This window comes from Abrus precatorius, unplaced genomic scaffold, assembly GCF_003935025.1.
Source record: "Abrus precatorius isolate BTA unplaced genomic scaffold, Abrus_2018 Scaffold6, whole genome shotgun sequence".
In the NCBI taxonomy this organism is placed as follows: Eukaryota; Viridiplantae; Streptophyta; class Magnoliopsida; order Fabales; family Fabaceae; genus Abrus; species Abrus precatorius.
This window is the reverse complement of record NW_020874406.1, coordinates 3,649,743-3,670,210: the sequence shown is the minus strand read 5'-3', so window position 1 is coordinate 3,670,210 and position 20,468 is coordinate 3,649,743. Positions and strand designations below refer to the sequence as shown.

The 20,468-nt window shown below is 28.8% G+C and overlaps 1 protein-coding gene across 1 annotated transcript; it reads right to left on the bottom strand.

The window, feature by feature from the left end:
- Positions 1-6,272: 6,272 nt before the first annotated feature.
- Positions 6,273-7,650, bottom strand: LOC113869494 (isoliquiritigenin 2'-O-methyltransferase-like). The gene is made up of 4 exons (XM_027505827.1): positions 7,226-7,650; positions 6,802-7,118; positions 6,661-6,725; positions 6,273-6,572 (listed from the first exon to the last, which is right to left on the bottom strand). The coding sequence occupies exons 1-4, from the start codon at positions 7,648-7,650 to the stop codon at positions 6,273-6,275; spliced, it is 1,107 nt and encodes a 368-aa protein (XP_027361628.1).
- Between the last annotated feature and the right edge of the window lie 12,818 nt (positions 7,651-20,468).

Below are 20,468 nucleotides of genomic sequence, written 5' to 3'. Positions count from 1 at the left end.
TAAAATTTCTTTAGCAGACTTGCAGTCTACTCTAATAAGAAACTTTTGATTTAATAAATCATATTGAAATTTTGAAACGCATAAAACAATTGCTAAAACTTCTTTTTTAACAGTTGAATAATTCTATTGTGCAGAATTCTAATGTTTTGAAGTATATGCAATAATATGCTCATGTGACTCAACTCTCTGTTTGAGAATGCCCCCATAACCTATGTCAGAGGCATCGATTTCAACAATTTTGAAAGCTTGAGGGATAGGAAGATAAAGACAACTTATTTCTCTAACCTTATTTTTGATGTTTCTGACGACATTGGTATGAATATCTGTCTAGGAAGGGGGTTCTTTTTAAGCCTATCATGTAAAGGCTTAACAATATTGTTAAGGTGTGGAATGAAATCACCTACATAGTTGAGACATCCTAAAAACCTTTCTAGCTGAGTTTTGTCAAGGATTCTATTAGAAAATTTATCAGTAAATTCAATGGATCTACTGATAGGAATGATAGTTCCTTGATGAATATTGTGACCAAGGAACCTATATATATATATATAAGGAAAAATACATATTACCTGAGGCTCACAGGTCACACTACTTAGAACAAACTTCCTCTATAGGTTGTTCAAACAATTCCAATACATGGAATCACAAATAGTCATCATAATATCTTAAGAATAATATATAGCAAGCAAAGTTATCAATAAAATCTCCTAAAAATACTCATTTATAATTTGTCAAGATTTTTCTATAAAATTTTCTATTTTTGCTGTTTTTAATGATTTTTTTAGATTTTATTGTTTCAATCAATTTTATTTTCATATATCAACTAAACTTGTGAAATTTTCATCAAATAAAGAGGGTTAAGGATTTTCCTTGACTCAAAAATTAATTAGCAAAAGTATTTCTCAATTTATGAACTATACCCTTTTTCCTTACTTGATTTTATCTTGACTTTTAATGGGGTTGCAAGTATATGTTGGTCTCTTTTCCTTCCTATCTTTTTTAATTTTATTTGAACCTCTTTCTTGTTCTTCTAAATTAGCTTTGAATGTGCCCAAATTGCCCTCAAATATTGGAGTATGTTTACTTAGACGTCTTAGTGATGAAGTTATTGGTGTTTTTGGAATTTTTCGTATTTTGTTGGCATAGAGGATAATATGTGTAACATCTCAATTTTTATTTGTATTTTTTTATTTTCAAAATGGAATAATTTCCTTAAAAAAGAATAAAAAAATATTTCATTTAGCTCAAGCAAAAAATGATCATATTTTTTATTTATATTCTCACTCAAACAAGAAATACATTAATTAAGAAAAAGTTTATAACAAATATATATATATATATAAGGTAAAAAAAATTATATTAGTGTAAATCTAAAAATTCTTACAATTGATTTAAGTTTTTCATTTTATTTATATATAATAATTTATCTTTTATTTACATAAACTATTAGATATAAATTAAATAAAAAATTTGAATCGAAGGTATGAGTCATTAACGTGAAATGATCTTTTTACATAATTTATATATAAAAAAATAAACCAACCTTGAAATTGTAACGTTGATACGACGAGGTATAGTAATCATATAGAACTCGTTGGAAGCGTCACTGTAATAGTCGTCCATCTTTTTTTATCTTTTGTTGAAATCGTGTCGTCAAAGATGAGGTGCTACATTGACTTTTCTTTAGGGTAGGGTGTGGGCTCGACTGTTTGGAGTATCAACAAATAATAATAATAACGTTTGATTATTTCGTACTTTTCATTAAAGTATATAAAAAAAATGTTATGTTTATACCATGATTTTTTTTGAAATTTTTTATTTATTTTAAACCTTGTATAAAATCAAAATAATGAAATTTATTCTTTCCTTAATATATAAAAATATATATACTGTAATTTTTAAAAATAAAAATGTATACTTTTTTTTATAGAAATTAAGAAAGTCTAATTTTTAAAAATAAACAAATATTTAATATTATTAGAAATTTACTATTTCTTTGAATTTGTGGTTTTATTGAACAAGTTTCGAGCTAATAATCTGCAATAAGAATGAAATAATCCATCCCTATATAATTTATGTCTGAATTTTTAAATAAAAGTATTTCTAATAGCGATTTTAAATAAGAAATTTTTTAGGTGTTAATTCTCTTCTTGATTATGCTATGTAATTTAAATGTTATCTTTAAATTTTTCACAATTTACTTTTTATTTTAATTTTTTTCTTTAGTTTAGTCTTATTTATTATTAGTAATTTAAATATTTTTGAAAATTTATAAAACTTATCAAATTAAAAATAATAATAAATTCAAATTTATTAAATTTAAAATTTTTTATAAAATTTATTAAATTTAAAAATGATTATACTTTGTGCACTTAATTAATCTAAATTCCTTTCTATATTTGATCTTGTGAACAAATTTTTCTTTTTCTTTAAAGTGAATATTTACAGGCATAGGATACTAATTTCTCAGTTGATGATAACTTTTATTCCAAAAATTTATTTTATAGAATTCTAGATTATATGTTTCCATATTATTTAAACATAAAGTTATTTACTTTATTTTCTCAATAAATAAACTTATTTCTAGAACTTTTTAATCATACTTCTATAACTTTAAATGAATATTAATGTTTTTTTTATTTGGGTATAGAAATTAAAGATGTTACAATTTATACAACAATATATATTTAAGGTAAAAGCATCAACAAACTTTATGTGTAACATTATTTTTTTTATAAACTTGTTGCAACTTAATGGCTACATGAAGAAAATAATTGTTAAAATAAATTGATTGTAGAGGTAGATTAGATTATTATTAAATAATTAAATTTACTTTGAGGCAATTTTATCTTTGTTTAGGACTTTTCGATAACAAGTTGTGACATGTGTGAGATAAAACTATGTTACTTCTACGTCGAGTCTTGACTAATTAAATTTTTTAATTTTTTATAAAGATTGTTACTTCTACGTAGAGTTTTAGTTATTATTTTTTTAGAAAGAATAACTCTTGGCCTTTGAATATTTTCCCATATTCATAAAATTCATAGTTCACTTTTTAAAAGCAAACACGTATGCTAAGCTAATAATAAATACAGGCCGATACCATATCTCTAACCCAAGCAAATAAATAACAAGTGATAATGACATGGGCAATAATTTGGGTCTTGTACTGCAAAGTAAAAGTTCTAAAACTAGCATTACCAATATTAATCGATGAAATAAAATTAAAAAAAAAAAACCTGACAAAGAGAAGCAATTACAAGCTATAAAAATAAATAAGAGGAATAGTGAATCTTGTGTATTGAAGAATGGTTTTCATGATAATACTAAGTGGATTTGGGATGTTAATTAGCGAAGAGAATTCTTTCAACATAAGATTTCAAGCTTTAATCTTTTGTTGGAACTTGTGGATGAAGTTTCTATTAAGGTGCTATAAGAAGATAAATAGGTATGAAGGGTGAATTCTTCATGTTGTTATTCAGTGCAATATGAGTATTCATGGTTATTTGAACTTTTTGGTGGTCCTAATAGTGTATATCAGTGTACGGCGAATACCTTGCAAAAGCTATAGAGAGGAAAGGTTCCTCTTAAATGTCTAATATTTTTTTGGCAATTGTTGTTGAATGCACTTCCTTATAAATGTTTGCTAATTAATTGTGGTCTTCAAATTGGTGATATAACTTGTTGCTTCTATTATAGTTTGGAGGAACTTCCAACTCATTTATTTTTAACGTGCTCAGTTTTATCTCAAATTTGGTACTTTACTGCGCGTTAACTTGGATTTTCACTGATTTTGCCTTTAAATTTATAGATTCACTTGCCTTCTTGGGTTGATATTGGTTGTAATAAAGAGAAGGGATATGTTTATTAATTGTTTGGGTAAGTATAATGTGGTCTTTGTGGTTACATATAAATAGAATAATATTTTCTAATAGTATCTTGGATGAAAGGGAAGTCATAGATTTTATTATTCTAAGATCTTGGAAATGACTATCACTTGTTAGTAAGGGAGAAACTATTTTGTTAGTTGATTGGTATATGAACTCACGAAATTGTATTCGTCTTAACTTTGCATAAGTATGTTTCTGCTTTTTATTTTCCTGAGTAAGTATTAATTTTTTCTTTGTATATAGATTTTGAGTTCTCCTTTGAACTCTTTCTAATAATATATATTGTGCGTATCAAAAAATATATGTTTATACAAATATAGTGTCTTAAAAATATTTTAAAAATTGTAATAATATTTTTTTATATTTTAATTATTTTTTAAAATTTATTATTAATGATTTTTAATTTTTAAAATTTTTCTTATTTTTTAAAAATTTACTATAATTTTTTAAAAAAATTTTAGTATTCCTTTAAGAAATTATTGTCGATAATTTTTTAAATGTTATAACTTTTAGTTAATTGTTTTTTTGGCACTTATAACAAAAATTGTCATTGATAATTTTTAAATATCATTTTCTTCTAATTTATTTAATATATATATATATATATATATATATATGGTAAAATCAAGTTTAAAAAATTTTATATTCAATTTAAATTTTTTTATTAATTTATATTTAATAAGTTATAATTTATTATTTTACTGATCGTTAAATATAATTTAATTGAAAGATTAAAATTTAATCTAATAATTTTTAGAATTATACAAGAAGATATACTTTTATGTATTACACCAACTTTTCATTTAACTTAAATTTAACAGGTTATAATTTATTACTTCACTGACTATTAGATTTAATTTAAATGAAAAATTTATACCAATTTAAGAATCCTTTCCCAATTTAAAAATTTATATATAAAAAATCAAACCAACGTCACTCCGTGTTTTGGGATCTATCTCGTTGATATTACAAAATTGTGACCATCTTTTCTATATTTTCACCGAAAACGTGGGAATTTCAGTTTTAGAAAGTATATGTTTTCAAAAAGTATAACCAAACACGTTAATTTCCTCATAGTTTTCTATTTTTGATGAAAATGAAATCAGAATCCATGCAAACCAAACGTGCTCCAAGTTTGCTAAATACCTGTAGAAAGAAAATCAAAGAAAACGACGGAGTTGTTTTATCTTTCTTTGTTTTTGGTCAAACTGTGAAGTGTTGAACGAGGTTTGTACTCTTGTCCTTTGAGTGATGTATGTATATTTTATTATGAATTTTTTAATACGTATTTAAGAATGAGAAATTATTAAATTGAAATATTTTATTCAAAATTATAATATTTAATATTGATAATAGATTTATTTTTGTTATATCTTATAAATGCTAATAAAATTTTGTTAAATAAAAACTGTGTTTGTTAGGAATACAATTGAAAAATTATTTATTTTATTAAAAATTCTTGATTAAAAATATATTAAATTATATCTTTTATTTTAAAAATATTAATTTTAAATATATTTATCTAACATGCATAATTTGTTTTCGCTTTCCTTCCCTTTCAAAAATCCCATTCTAGACAACCTCTTAAAAGTTTATAACAAATACTAAATATGATTTTTTCAATATGTATTTAAGAATGAAAAATTATGAAATTATAAAGTTCATTAAGATTATAATATTTAAGATTGATAATATATTTTTTTTATTAATTTTAATCTTGTTATATAAAAATTGTGTTATTTAGGAATACAATTGTTTGAAGAGTGTTAAAAATATTTTAAATATAATTTTTTTATTATTTAAAAATTATAAATATATAAGTGAGAACCGTTATTTTTAAAATAAAACTCATAATTTTAATTAATAATTTGTGTAAAAAAATATATGTTATTAATATTTTTCTATTTGATTTTTATTCGCGATGAATGTCATTTACTCTGGTTCTCTGGCATAGCGTGAATATTGCATTCTCTCATCCTTAAATCATTTTTATTTTTCTTTTTATTGTTTGATTACGAATCTATTATAACTAAAAGTTAAATAAAAAGGCATGATAATTCTATCTCACTTGAAACACCTTTTGATAAAAAATGATTTCCTTCCAAGATTGGGTTCAAAAATCCACGTTAGCAGTTATATTTTAAATACTGGTTCTTGAAAATTTTCATACACGTGCTAGATACTAGTATACGCAAGTAAATCTTACAATAACATAACACAAAACAACATTATTTATAGTATACATACATAGAAAAGATGCAAACGTAGGAAAACAAGTGCGAGACTAAAGGTTACATAACGTGTTTTTATTTATTGCTAGATTATCTTTTATTCTATATTGCTAGCAATATACAGAGATTTCAAATTCCTGCTCAGTGATTTCTACTTATAAAATTCCATCACTCCTGTCATAGCTGTGCGGTCAGTGGATGCAATATGAAATTTGGAAAAACCAGAACTCTTGCACAAGTTCCGAAATTCATTCTCAGTTCTTTCCTTTCCATCGTGTGCTAAAAACATGAGATTGTCGATGGCACAAATATGCTTAGATATGTTGCTTGAGTTTGGAACTTCTGGCATTATAAAATCCAGAACAATCACCTTTCCATGCTGCGGCAAAGCTTTGTGGCAATTTCTTAAAAATTTTATGCAATCTTCATCTGGCCAATTATGACATACAAGCTGAAATGACCAAATACAAGAAAAATTTTAAAAATTACTTGTTATATTGAATTGTTTAAAAATTGGAACTCTCATTTTGTTCACCAACCTTTAGTATAATTGCATCACCTTGTGGAACACTTTCAAACATATCTCCTCCAACATGCTCTATCCCTTCATGCAAAATGAGTGTTTGCTAATTAGTTATTCCATCTTTTAAAAATTCAAAGACTCTATCTAATTTTCTTACCTGGAAAAGGACTTGCCCCTTGAATCATCTGAGGCAAGTCAAAATTAATTCCTTTGATTGAAGGATAAGCAGATATAATCTGTTTTAGGGTCTGCCCTGTTGACCCTCCTACATCAACCAACGTTGACACTCCCTCAAACCCTTTATATATTGTCAGTACCCTTTTCACATCTAACGGGGCAGAGTAGTTCATTGCTTCGTAAAAATATTTATTCATCTCCTCGTTTGTCTCCATATATTCATACGCAGGCATTCCATAGACACTTTCAAAATGTGTATTGCAATTAGGGTCCAAAATTGCATCCTTCACATTTTTCCTATCAGAAAACAAAGACAAAGAATCATATTAAAAATAAAATGTAAATCTTCTTAATTACTAAATAAATAAGTTAAAAAAATAGCTCATAAATTATAAATTAACTACCAAAGGTCATGAAATCCGTGGTGTTTTAAGGTTGAGAGAGGAGCCAAAGAGTGTCCATCATGGAGATGTGAAAAGTATTCCCCAACGGGTGAGAGCAGATAAACCCTTTCTCTCTTACCATCTTCATTGGTGCGAATGGAACAACTCAGAAGAGAATAACTAGCTAGCAGAGGCAATATGCGGTCAAGCCTTTTAGCCAATTCTGTGTGTGGATTTGGAAACAGAGAAGCAATCTCAGAGGCAGACACGCTTGAATCACGTGACCTTTGTACCTTTGCTATGATATCAAACAAATTGAGATCAATAGCAGCATTTAGAATTGCAGGGAAGACTCGACTGAAACTTAGTACTAAAGCAGAGAGATAAACATCATCGACCTTTGCTACCTCTGCGGAAGGCTTGTTCTGTTTGGAATCAGAACTCATTTTTCCTTCTTATTTGGTTAGGTTGTTTAACTCACTTTTGAAGTTGCTTTTATAGCAACAGTCTGCACGTCATACGTAACTGCATTAGAAAAAGTCACTCATGGTATCTTGTAATAGTTGTCCATCTTTTGTTGAATAGCGTCATGGATGAGGTGGTGCAAACACCATAATACATATAGTTTAATGTTGTTGAGTCTAATATTTTTTCTTTGTTCTCTTTGAGCTGGTCTACACATGGTGGAAAGAAAATTCATTTTAAAATTATGGTGATACAGACCATAAAAATTATAATTCACATATATTCTTAACCTTTGTTTAATAACTCGTCTTTTATTTTTGTATTCGTGTATACCTCTAACTTCTGCTTGGTAACAACTTTTTTATTTATGTACCGGACCATACTGTAATAGGGTTATATATATTCTCATTATGAGAAGGGGTCATTCGAGCGTATCTAAATAGATACTATGTTTACATATAGATCCCTGCGTTGTTCCATTCCATTTAAGATTAGGAATAGGCGTAATCGAACCTGCTTTTTACATATCTTTCATTATTTAGGACTCTATTCACCTCTCCCAAAAAGTGGAAAATTTCGTGACATTTTGGATTGACTGTCTTGTGTTTCTAATAAGTTGTTTCATAGTTGACATGGTGGATCTTATAGACTTAATGAGCCGGTTTAGATTATTATACTAATAAAAAAAAAAAGAAACCCATTTTTTTAGTATTAGTGATCAATTAAAATAGTGTGAATGGAATTATATTTATAATTATATCTCTAATAATTTTATATTTATATTTAATCACTGTCATATTAAATCGTTAATTAGAGCCATTTTATAAGTTACATATGTATATATTATTAATGCCATTGTATCAATTATTAAAATAATCCTAATGATTCAATGACTTTCGTTTTGTGTAGGTTGCTGTATTTGGAGTTGCAATAAAGAGACATAATAATGTTTGTGTAGGTTGAAGCTGCTCGTGATGAAATGCAATGGGGAGGGCCCTCTCCATTGCTTGTAAAAATTGCTCCAGATCTGTCAAAAGATGACCTTGGAAGATATTGCAGCGTAACTAAGTATATGCATGCTAATGTACTTGTTCCAATCTCTATAATGTCATGTTCTGTATAAGATAGGTTGCCTTGGCTCTTCACTTGGATGGACAGGTGGTACCTCACAGTCTCTCAGATGGGTCACTGATTTGAATTTTGTTTATATTCTTATATGGATATGCTGTCTATTTCTGTTGCTTTACTTTATTGATTGACCAGCCTTGTTAGGAGACAGTGTAGAAGATGCCTAAATGGGTTATAAGATCCCTATACCTCCTTGGCTCTCAAATTTGCATGATAAGCATACAGAACAAAGGGAGATGACGGAAGGGAAATGACAAATTGTTTTACGCTTTCACTTGTGATGAAAACTGGCTGTCATATTTATTATTTTTCATTAAATAGATTAAAAAAACTTATGTTTATACCATGATTTATTTTAAATTTTTATTTATTTTAAACCTTGTATAAAATCAAAATAATGAAATTTATTCTCTCCTTAATATATATATATATATATATATATTGTAATTTTAAAATTTTAAAAATGTATACTTTTTTTACAGAAATTATGAAAGTCTAATTTTTAAAAATAAACAAATATTTAAACTTATTATATGTTTAATATTTCTTTGAATTTGTGGTTTTATTGAACAAGTTTCGAGCTAATAATCTGCAATAAGAATGAAATAATCTATCTCTATATCATTTATGTCTAAATTTTTAAATAAAAGTATTTCTAATAGCCATTTTAAATAAGAATTTTTTTTTGGTGTTAACTCTCTCATTGATTATGCCATGTAATTTATCAAGCATGAAATATTTAATTTTTTAATTTTAATGTTATATTTAAAATTTTCACAATTTATTTTTTAATTTAATTTTCTTCTTCTTTAGTTTAGTTTTATTTATTATTAGTAATTTAAATATTTTTGAAAATTTATTAAAATTAAAATAATTATAAATCCAAATTTATTAAATTTAAAAACAATTGTACTTTGTGCACTTAATTAATCTAAATTCCATTTTATATTTGATCCTTTTAACAAATTTTTCTTTTTCTTTAAAGTGAATACTTACATAAGTTGGCCTAGAATAATAATTTTTTAATTGATGATAACTTCTATTCTACAAACTTATTTTATAGAGTTCTAGATTATATTTTTATATATTATTTAAACATAAAGTTATTTACTCTATTCTTTCGATAAATAAACTTATTTATAAAATCTTTTAATCATACTTCTATAATTTTAAATGAATATTAATGTTTTTTTTATTTAGGGCATAAAAATTAAGGATATTACAATTTCTACGATAATATATTTAAGGTATAAGCATCAATAAACTTTATATGTAACATTCTTTTTTTATAAACCTATTTGTAGAGTTTGGTCAATGTAAACTTGTTGCAACGAATGGCTACATTAAATAGAGAGAATAATTGTCTGAATAGATTGATTCTTGTAGAGGTAGATTAAATTATTATTTAATTAATTAAATGTGGTTTGAGAAAATTTTATCTTTGTTTAGGACTTTTTAATAAAAGTCATAATATATGTTGGGTAAAATTATGTTGGAACATACTAGAGTTTCTCAGCATCCACTTAATTTATTTAATTGATGAAAATTTTTGCAAAGATCATGAATGACTTTCTAAAAAATTATTTTCAAGAGGAAATTAATTTTATTAATTTTATAAATTAATGCAGTATAAGATTTTACTTTCAAATAAAATTTTCAGGAAAAATTAATACTCTAGAGATAATTAATATACTACATCAAAACTTATCTTGAGGCTGAGAATAAAATGAGAATCAAGATAAGAATGATTAAATGTGACTTGTTGTCATAATTTTTTCTCTTAAATATATGTTTTATCTTTAATAAAGATATGATGTATCAAGAAGGAAAGATGCTAGATTTAAATTCAAAATAAAAAATCTAAAATTTGAAATTAAATTCAAAATTTAATTTTAGATTCACTCTTGCAAGCCCTTAAAAATTTCTAAGTTAGTTTTAGAAAATATTTTATTTTTAATGGATGTTTTCTAAAAGCATGTCAAAATCTCTAAGTTAGTTTTAGAAAATATTTTATTTCTAATGGATGTTTTCTAAAAGCATGTCAATTGTCTAGTTGTGACCTACGTTGTGAGGGATATTTTTAAAGGGTAAAAGTACTCTTTAGTTGTAAAGAATTTAAAGTTAGTGGAACTCTCAAGCAAGCTTGGGAGACTGGATGTAGGTCACAAGAGGTGACCAAAGTAGTATAAATTGATTTTGCATTCTCTTGTCCTTTATCTCTTTACGTTTATTGTAAGTTTACATTTCATTATATTGTCTATCTATATTATTAGAACTTTAAATATCTTGCATTCTCATCCATTCTATTAGATTTCAATCTAATTTTGTATATCTCATTAAAAAAGGAATTTGTAACACTCCTAACATATACTCCAACGGCTCACCTAGGTGCCTCATACCTTCATGTACAAAGTAGCATATAACATCTCTATGCGTGCTTGGGTAGATAAACTACATGAGGTAGATAAAAGAGTTAACGTGCATAACGTATTTTTATTTTATTTTATTTTATTTTTTACTTAATAAAAACATATTGGCATTCTTGCATAATCACTTAATATGAAATAATCTTTGTTTCGATGCAGATATAATGGCTGACACTTATAGTACACAAAGTATATCTCAAAATAGTTAGTTATTCCATTTAATCCTAAGAGCAGTTTTCACCCTATATTTATATAAAGGTGGCAGTCACAATAAATCCACAAGAGGCAATGCGTTGCTTGAAGAGTTTGACCATGTGCCTCGAAGGACGACTCAACGAATTGGACCCAAGGTCATCATTAGGGCATACACCATCGCTAGGTTGAATTGTAGAACCACATGTCCTCTGCTAATGATAGGATCTATACCTCGATTAAGTCTCATTTATTTGCACACACACGCAACAAACAAACAAGCAAGGAAAAGGGCACAAAACACACAAGGGTGAGTCCATACACTCGATTAAGACAAATCAAGCCACACAATGATTTATGGAGTACATTTATGATCTTTCTGCCTCAACAATTCATCATAGAGTAACATAACACAATTGCATATGCGGGATGATGCATCATGCAAGTAATTTATGAGTTTCTCTCTTGTTTAGTCACATGATGTAGTGATCTCAATTGCTTATAATATCATCATCATAACCGTTTAACGTCAGAGGTGGTCGGAGGACTCCATTCCCTACTTCACATCCAAGCACATTAAAATTATACATATATCAATTTGTCGACAACACACACGCCAAAGGCGTCCCGTTCAGGAATGGACCTACCACGACCCTGATAATGGGTGTTCACGTTAAGATTGATAAATGTTTGCTGGAGAAGTGACCTGGTCACAGTGAGCTACTCTGTGCAATTGGGTCATCCCCCTTTACCACCACCAAGGTTCATCGTGAACCTAACACAAAGCGCCCCACAACTATGCCAACTGTAGCCTCAACGATTCCTTCTTTCACATGTTCATGATGCATCAAATCAATTTCTATCATTTCTTTCCTTTAACAATTTACTTGACTTTCTCGTCCTCTCTAAGGACTCCATATTCAAGCACACCCTTATACATATTTGTGTTAATTAATACACACTTTCAAAAGTTTCAATAGTAGATTTTCAAATTGTGATCAACTCTAATAAAGGACACTAATCCTTTCAATCTTAGTAGCAGGTTTTTATATACATTCAGTTCAATTTAAGATTATATTCACGCAAGTACATACATGCAGTTTAATCAATAGTTCAGAAAGTTTAGTAAAATTTTACACTCACGTCGTTTATATTTAAACCAAGATATTCATCCTTCTCAAATAAGAGAAAGGAATATTACATATACAATTCATTCACAATCCTATTATGTATGATTGCTTAACAAGGTGAAATATGCAAGGTGCAATAAAATGCTAAGTAACTTATTCTTAATCATTGTGGGTCCTTAATATAATATATGGGGTGTCAAAGAAATTACATGCTATTAAGTCTTGCTATGTCCTTAATTTTGTTGTTGTACATAGGATTATCTAGTTATACGTCATAGTATATTATCAATCTTATTTGTTGATCCTGGGCATCAGAGTCTTCCTTCTTTACTAGAAAATTTTAAGGGATAATTGGACTTGCATTATTCTTTACCTTAGGGATTAAGTTTAATATCAATATTTATTTACCCACGTTATTGATTTATTTGATCTCGGTCTCTAGGTAATATCTCATATAAAAATCTATATTTTTACTATATCTATCTAATTAATCTAGCATACATCTTCTATCCCTGTTTAGTTAATTCCTCCCTCCTTACAAAGTGGACTCGTAGTTATGTGCCACTTACGAGTGTTCTGTTCAATAGTCCTTACCTATAAAAATGAGATTTTATCTATGCAGATTCCACACCTGAGTTTGATTTTAGTATTCTAATCATGTAAAACTTGAATGATTATTTTATATATATATATATATATATATATATATATATCTATACTCAATTAAATATTAACTTAATGTAAGATCAGATTAGCAGTTCCGTTTATGAGTAAAAGTGAAATTTATTGAGATTCAATATTAGCATCTAATTCCTGCAAGCCCATGTTATTTAGATGCGTAATTGCTTAGTCATTATTTACTTTATGCAGAGACAATGTTAGTTCATATACTGGACATATGTTCTACAGCTAATATGTATGACGTGTAGAGAACCTATATTCTTAATCCCTCACTATCCATGGCATGTAAAGGTTGGAATCAGCATATGTTCACTGCATTCTTATATATATATATAGCACTGAGAAACTATCTGTGGAAGCCTTTTTTTAAGTTTTCAATAAAATCTTGTTTTTCTGTATATTTTTCTCTCTTCTCTCTCTTAGCTGGTTATGTTCGGACTACCGCCGTTTAGCTTTCTTTCCTTCTCCCTCCACTAGATCTGTGCTGGTGCTACCACCGTTTTAGTTTCTATGTTTTAAATTTTATATTTATATTCTGCATCTTTATTTTCTTGCATTTCATCTAGTAGTCCTACTACTGCCTACTTTCCTTTCAACATTTATTTTCTTCCTTTGATCCACTTCGGGTAATTTGGTATCAGAGCCTAATGGGGAAGTAGGAATATAACTGTTAATTGGTTATAACTATTTTCTTATGGATTTGGACTTTAATTTATTTTAAATTGACATTTTTGTAAACCATGGTTTATAGGCTGAACAACTGACAGGCCCTTCGGGTGAGACTGTTATTAGTCGTCCCTGTCTGTAACAATGCCATGAACTAATGGTCCAGAAATACTGTATAGTTCTTTGATTTTCATGATATGTTTTTACTAGAAGTACAACAGTTCTTAGTTCTTTTGAATAGGGCTGCAGCAGTAAGACCCTTGTGGATGAAAGGTAGTAAGGCTGATTCGATGATGCTGTATTCAAAAGAAACAAAGAACATAAGATACTGGTGGCTATAGTAAAAACAATTCAGATTTTGTAAATGAGTGTTTTCATATAAAAAGAAAAAGTTCACAAATAACCAGATCCAGTTGAAAAAGTTTTAAATGATTAATAGATATATTGTTATAAAACCGAAGGTGATGAACTACATATAATTTTATGATGTCTCGTCTCCTCCGTTCTTTCTCCCTATATCCTTCGGTTCTGGTTCTAGCTCTTCTTCAATGATCAGGAGAAACAGTCTCTTGAAATCACACCCAAACACAATCTCTTTGATGAAGAAGTTGGCTTTGAAAAGATCAACCAAAGTATGGATGACTGGACTATTCCAGAAATCCCTCAGGATACATTATATGTTCCTGAAGAACAATCCAAGAAAAATAGTTCTGATTACATTATTAAGACTGTCGAAAATAATATCGCTTTAGGTAAAGACATAGGAGAAAAATTCCATCTCTTGTCTAAATCCTCCATCAATGACCACAAAAGAAAATACAAATACCTTCACACAGGATGTGTTCAAGTAGCAATCAAACCTTTGATAGACATAGATGTTGCTGTCCTGATGTGTCTTAGGGATGCTCAACACAATAAGTTTGATGATTCCCTTATAGGAACAATAGAAATAAGTCTCGGCTAAGGTTCGATCTACTTCAACTGTTTCCCCAATAAAATGGTGAGTCTTCTGGATGTTCATATTCTTGACTCTCTGTTTCTTAATATTTGCTTTCATGGCCTAGACATGAATGAGGGATCTATTTTCATAGCTTTAATCTACAGGATTCAGTATAAGGTCATGAACTCTTGTGCTTCTAGAGTAGAGTTCTTCTAGAGTTCACCTCAAGCCCCATAAAGGTGAGACTACTTTGTTTATTATTGATATGACAAAGGCCAATGTTTCTTTACCAAGAATTATCAAGTGGGATGAGGTCACTCTCCCTGAAAAATAGGTTATAGATAAGGCTTCTCCTTGTCTTCCTAGACCTGCTCCTCAGATTCAAGATATTTCTCAAGATAATTATGGAAAAGTTGAAATAACCTTTGATAGGAGAAACTCCTTTTCCTCTAAAATTGATGCTTATAGCAACCGATCTGATTTTGCTTTTGCGAGGAGATCATTCTCTTCCAGATCTCAAAACTTTAGATCTGAAATACCCAGATCTGTTAACCATGATCCTTCCATAAATCTACAAGGTTTAGATAATTCTTCTAGAATACCTAGAACTATTTACCAAACCTCCGATAAGGAAGAAGAAAATCAAAGTATCCAATCTCCAACCTATTCCTTCCTTAATGAGTCTTATGATATTGTCTCATAAATTCATTATTGATAAGGAAACCCTTAGAAATGATTTCTACTCTGAGGATTGGAAACCTCAAAGAGAGTTGTTCTTCCATAATTACAAGGGTAAGAATAGATTTGATATCCAAGAGAAGTTCTATAAATTTCTCAAAAAAGTTGAGCTAAATATTCCATTTTTATTGGTTTCATGCTTATACCATTCAAAACAATATAGATTATTCTTGGCAAGAAGATGTTATTAGTACTTCTTCTGCAAATGTTATCTCTTGGCAGATCAAAGACGGACAAATTATTCAAAATGAACTGCCTCCTACAACTCAATACCAGTTTCCAAATTTAAAGGACAAAGGTGGCAATCCAGTTATTGCTACTCCCTTCAAAACTAAGAATCCTAATGAGTCTATTGCTCCTAGTGATATTCAAGGCCTTATTAAACAGGCCAATTATACCAACAAGTATCTTTAGATCTTAGGAGAAAAGGTCTCTGTTAATCCTGCTAAACCAAAAGGAGAAGAAATAACTTCTTCTTCTCAAACCCAATTAGAAAATCCTTTGTTTAAACCATTTAAGATTAGTGCCAAAGCCAAACAGAAAATCTTAGAGCTGAGGCAGAAAGAAAAATATAAAGCCAATGAGGATAATCAGAATGAGCTACTTAGTAAAATTACTAGCATACTCACTACTGTTCCTGATAAACCTCAAACTTCTGAAGAGTCTAGTGTCAGACCTAAGACTAGGGCTCTTTCCAAAACAGTCAATGCCATTTCTAAAACTAATTTAGAACAATGTTCTAAAACAGACTCTATTTTAGCAGTTAATTCAGTTTATACTAGTAAAAATTGGAATACATCCTCCAAGCTTTATTATAATAGAGCTACTGCTCCTGATCTAGTTTTAGAAGAAAGCCATGACTAACCCATTCAAAGTTTCAATGCTAATGAGATTTATATTTGGAATATTGATGGACTTTCTGAATATAATCTTATTTCCAAACTTCAACACATGTCTGTAGTAGCTATGGGTTACTTCACTAATCATAACTATGATGAAGAAACCATCGTCCATGTTTTAGTTGCCAGTTTTACTGGTCAGCTCAAAGGTTAGTGGGATAATTATCTCATTAAAACTGATAGAGAACGTATCCTCTCTACAGTTAAAATTGATGATAAAGGAAAAATCATTGTCAACAATGATGAACAACTTCCTGATGCTGTGTATACTCTATTATACACCATATCACAACATTTCTTAGGAGATCCTTCCTTATGGAAAGAAAGATCTGGTGAATTATTATCCAACCTCAAGTGTAGAAACCTAGACGATTATAAAGTTTACAAAGATACTTTTATTTCTAGAATTTATACCAGAGAAGATTGTAACCAACCTTTTTGGAAAGAAAAATTCCTTGATGGTTTACCTAAATCTTCTAGAGATCTTCTTAGAAGTAAACTCTAAAATCATTTTGTCAATAGAGAAATACCTTATGACAATTTTAGTTATGGCCAGCTCAATACTATTATTGTCAGAAATGCCTTAAAAGTTTGCCAAGAAGATAAGATCCATAAACAGCTTGCCAAAGAAAGAGCCCTAAACAAGAAAGATTTAGGTTCTTTCTGTGAACAATTTGGTCTTCCTCCTTATTCAACCAAAACCAAAAAACAGACTCATAAGAAAGAGAATGTTGAAACCCATAAAAATCCTTACAAAAGGAAGTACAATAGAAAACCTCCTAAGAAACATAGGGAAGACGTCATCCCTAGCAATGTTCCTAGGAAACCCAAAATAGGTGTAACTTGTTATAATTGTGAAAAACTCGACCATATTAGCAAATACTGCAGACTCAAGAAGAAGATCAGCAATCTTAATCTTGACCCTTCTGTAGAAGACCAAATCAATAACCTCCTTATTGAATTTTCTAAAGAAGATTTTGCTAAGGAATCCAATGAAGATATTAATCAGATCCAACAGGATAATCAAGTTTTTTCTTCTGACAGTGATGAAACTTCATAAATCAATATTTTAACAAAAGAACAAGATCTTCTTTTTGAAGCCATTAATTCTATTCCTGATAATCAAGAAAGAAAAGACTTTCTTAGCAAATTTAAAGATGTTTTAGAAACAAAGTAGAAACCAAAGGAATTTTTTACAACAAACAAGTTTGGTATAACCAATATTTTTTAAAAATCAGAAAATAATTCTAGTATAAAACCAACCACTATGCAAGATCTTCAGATAGAGATTAACAATCTTAAGAAGGAGATTCGTGAAATCAAAGAACAACAACAAATCCATCAAATTATTCTTTCGCAACTTGAAGAAGATAACCTCATTTGAAGTTGCAGAAGAACAATTCCAGAAGAAATTTTCATGAATTTAATCAACAAGGTCAAAATCCAAAAATTTTATATTAATATTAGAATCATTATTGATGACTTTGTTCTTTATACTTTGGCCCCCATTTTGATACAGGTGCTGATTGAAATTGTATTTTAGAAGGATTAATTCCTACTAAATATTTTGAGAAAACTTCTGAAAAACTCAGTACTGCTAGTGCTTCGAAGCTTAAGATTAATTACAAATTGTCTAAAGCTGTTATTGAAAATCAAGGTTTTAAGATTGAAACAAACTTTCTCGTTGTTAAAAATCTAAAAAATGAAGTAATTTTGGGAACTCCTTTTATTAAAGATCTTTTCCTACTTCAATTTTTACTTATCACTTAGGTAAGCAAATAACTTTTAAATTTTTCAGTAAACCTTTTACCAGAAATATTAATCTCATTCAGAATAAGATTAATCAAATTAATTTTCTGAAAGAAGTTTCTTTTGCTAATATTGACAAGCAACTAAAGAATTCATCACTTCAGAAAAAGATTCAATCTCTTTCAGAGTTTATTCAATCTTTTATCTGTTCTGACCTCTTAAATGCATTCTGGAATAGAAAAAGACATATTGTTAGTCTTCCTTATGAATCAGACTTTAAAGAAAGTCAAATTCCTACCAAAGCGAGACCCATTCAGATGAATAAGGAATTTCTCCAATGTTGTCAAAAAGAGATTAAAGATCTTTTAGACAAAAAACTGATTAGGAAAAGCAAGAGTCCTTAGTCTTGTTGTGCATTTTATGTCAACAAATAGGCAGAATTAGAAAGAGGAACCCCTAGATTAGTTATCAATTATAAACCTCTTAACCAAGCCCTTCAGTAGATTAGGTATCCTATTCCTAATAAAAAAGATCTTCTTAACATACTCAATTCTGCAAAAATCTTTTCAAAGTTTGATATGAAATCTGGATTTTGGCAAATTCAGATCTGTGAGGAAGATAGATAAAAAACTACCTTTACTGTCCCCTTTGGGCAATATGAGTGGAATGTAATGCCCTTTGGACTAAAAAAATGCTCCTTCTGAATTCCAGGAGATTATGAATGATATTTTCAATTCGTATTCCAAATTTGTCATTGTCTACATTGATGATATATTAATTTTTTCTCATTCTATTGATCGTCATTTCAAACATATAAATGTTTTTATTAATGTTGTCAAACAGAATGTCCTTGTTGTATCCAAGTTAACAATCAATCTTTTCCAAACAAAAATTAGATTTCGTGGTCATAATATTTACCAGGGGACTATCATCTCTATTAGCAGATTCATTGATTTTGCTAACAAATTTCCTGACAGAATCCTTGATAAAACTCAATTACAAAGATTTTTAGGATGTCTCAATTATGTAGGAGATTTTATTCCTTATCTTAATAATATCATTAAGCCTTTACATGATCGACTTAAGAAGAATCCTCCCTCCTGGACCGATATTCATACCAATGTGGTTAGGGAAATCAAAAACAAAGTTAAAGAAATAAATTGTCTTACCTTCCCATTCCTCAAGCTTTCAAAATTGTCGAAATTGATGCCTTTGACATAGGTTATGGTGACATTCTCAAACAAAGAGTCGATTCTCATGAGCATATCATTGCATATACTTCAAAGCATTAGCAATTGTTTTATGCATATCAAAATTTTAATCTGATTTACTAAATCAAAAATTTCTTATTAGAGTAGACTATAAGTCTGCTAAAGAAATTTTGTAAAAAGATGTTAAAAACCTTCCCTCCAAACAAATCTTTGCTAGATGGCAAACAATTTTAAGTATTTTTTATTTTGACATTGAATATCTCAAAGGCACATCCAATTCTCTTCCTGATTATCTCACTCGTGAATTCTTACAGGATAAATAGCATGCCTAGGAAGGTGACAACCCTATCCAGGGATAATACATCCAATAGAGGAAGAGTCAGGCTTGCCCTGGCTCTAAATAAATCAAAATCAAAATCTGCATCAGCAGATTCAACATCTTTTGGGTCATCTACCCCCATTGAGTCATCTATTCAAAAGGCAATCTAAATTGTCGAGTCATCAACTCAACAATTTGGAACTCCCAAAGAATCTTCCAAAAAGACTAATTCTTCTTCCTAAAACATAACCACCAAACAGACTAAAGTCGATTATGCTTTACCTGTCAGCACACTCTTAGCTATCAAACAAGGAAGCTTGAGTAGCATACCAAAAAAATCTTGGACAGACATAGCCTTTGAAGATGAGTTAGAGGATATAAACTTATCTTGCCTAAATTCTATTATCCAAACCTTTAACCAAACTCAGAAATTTGTCAATCTTTTTGGAGAAACTAGCAAGGCTATTAATCTCCCTGAAAGCAAACAAAAATCTTCAAATACTAGCCATTATATGGCTAAAGGAAAATTTTCTTTTGTCATTCAAATGGAACCGAAATTTTGGGATAAAAACCCATACAAATCTATTACCAAAGTTTTTTCCCCTAGTTTTCATTTCAGACCTTATGCCTTAAATAAAACCAGACAATTTTATGAATTTATTTTGGTGGACTCAGATTATGAAGACCTAAAAGATCCATCTATTATTACCCATTCCACAA

Coding starts and splice junctions, on each gene's coding strand:
- LOC113869494 (XM_027505827.1), bottom strand. CDS start 7,650: ATGAGTTCTGATTCCAAACAGAACAAGCCTTCCGCAGAGGTAGCAAAG. Junction 7,119..7,225: donor CACGGATTTCATGACCTTTG/GTAGTTAATTTA, acceptor GTTTTCTGATAG/GAAAAATGTGAAGGATGCAA. Junction 6,573..6,660: donor GTGATGCAATTATACTAAAG/GTTGGTGAACAA, acceptor TGGTCATTTCAG/CTTGTATGTCATAATTGGCC.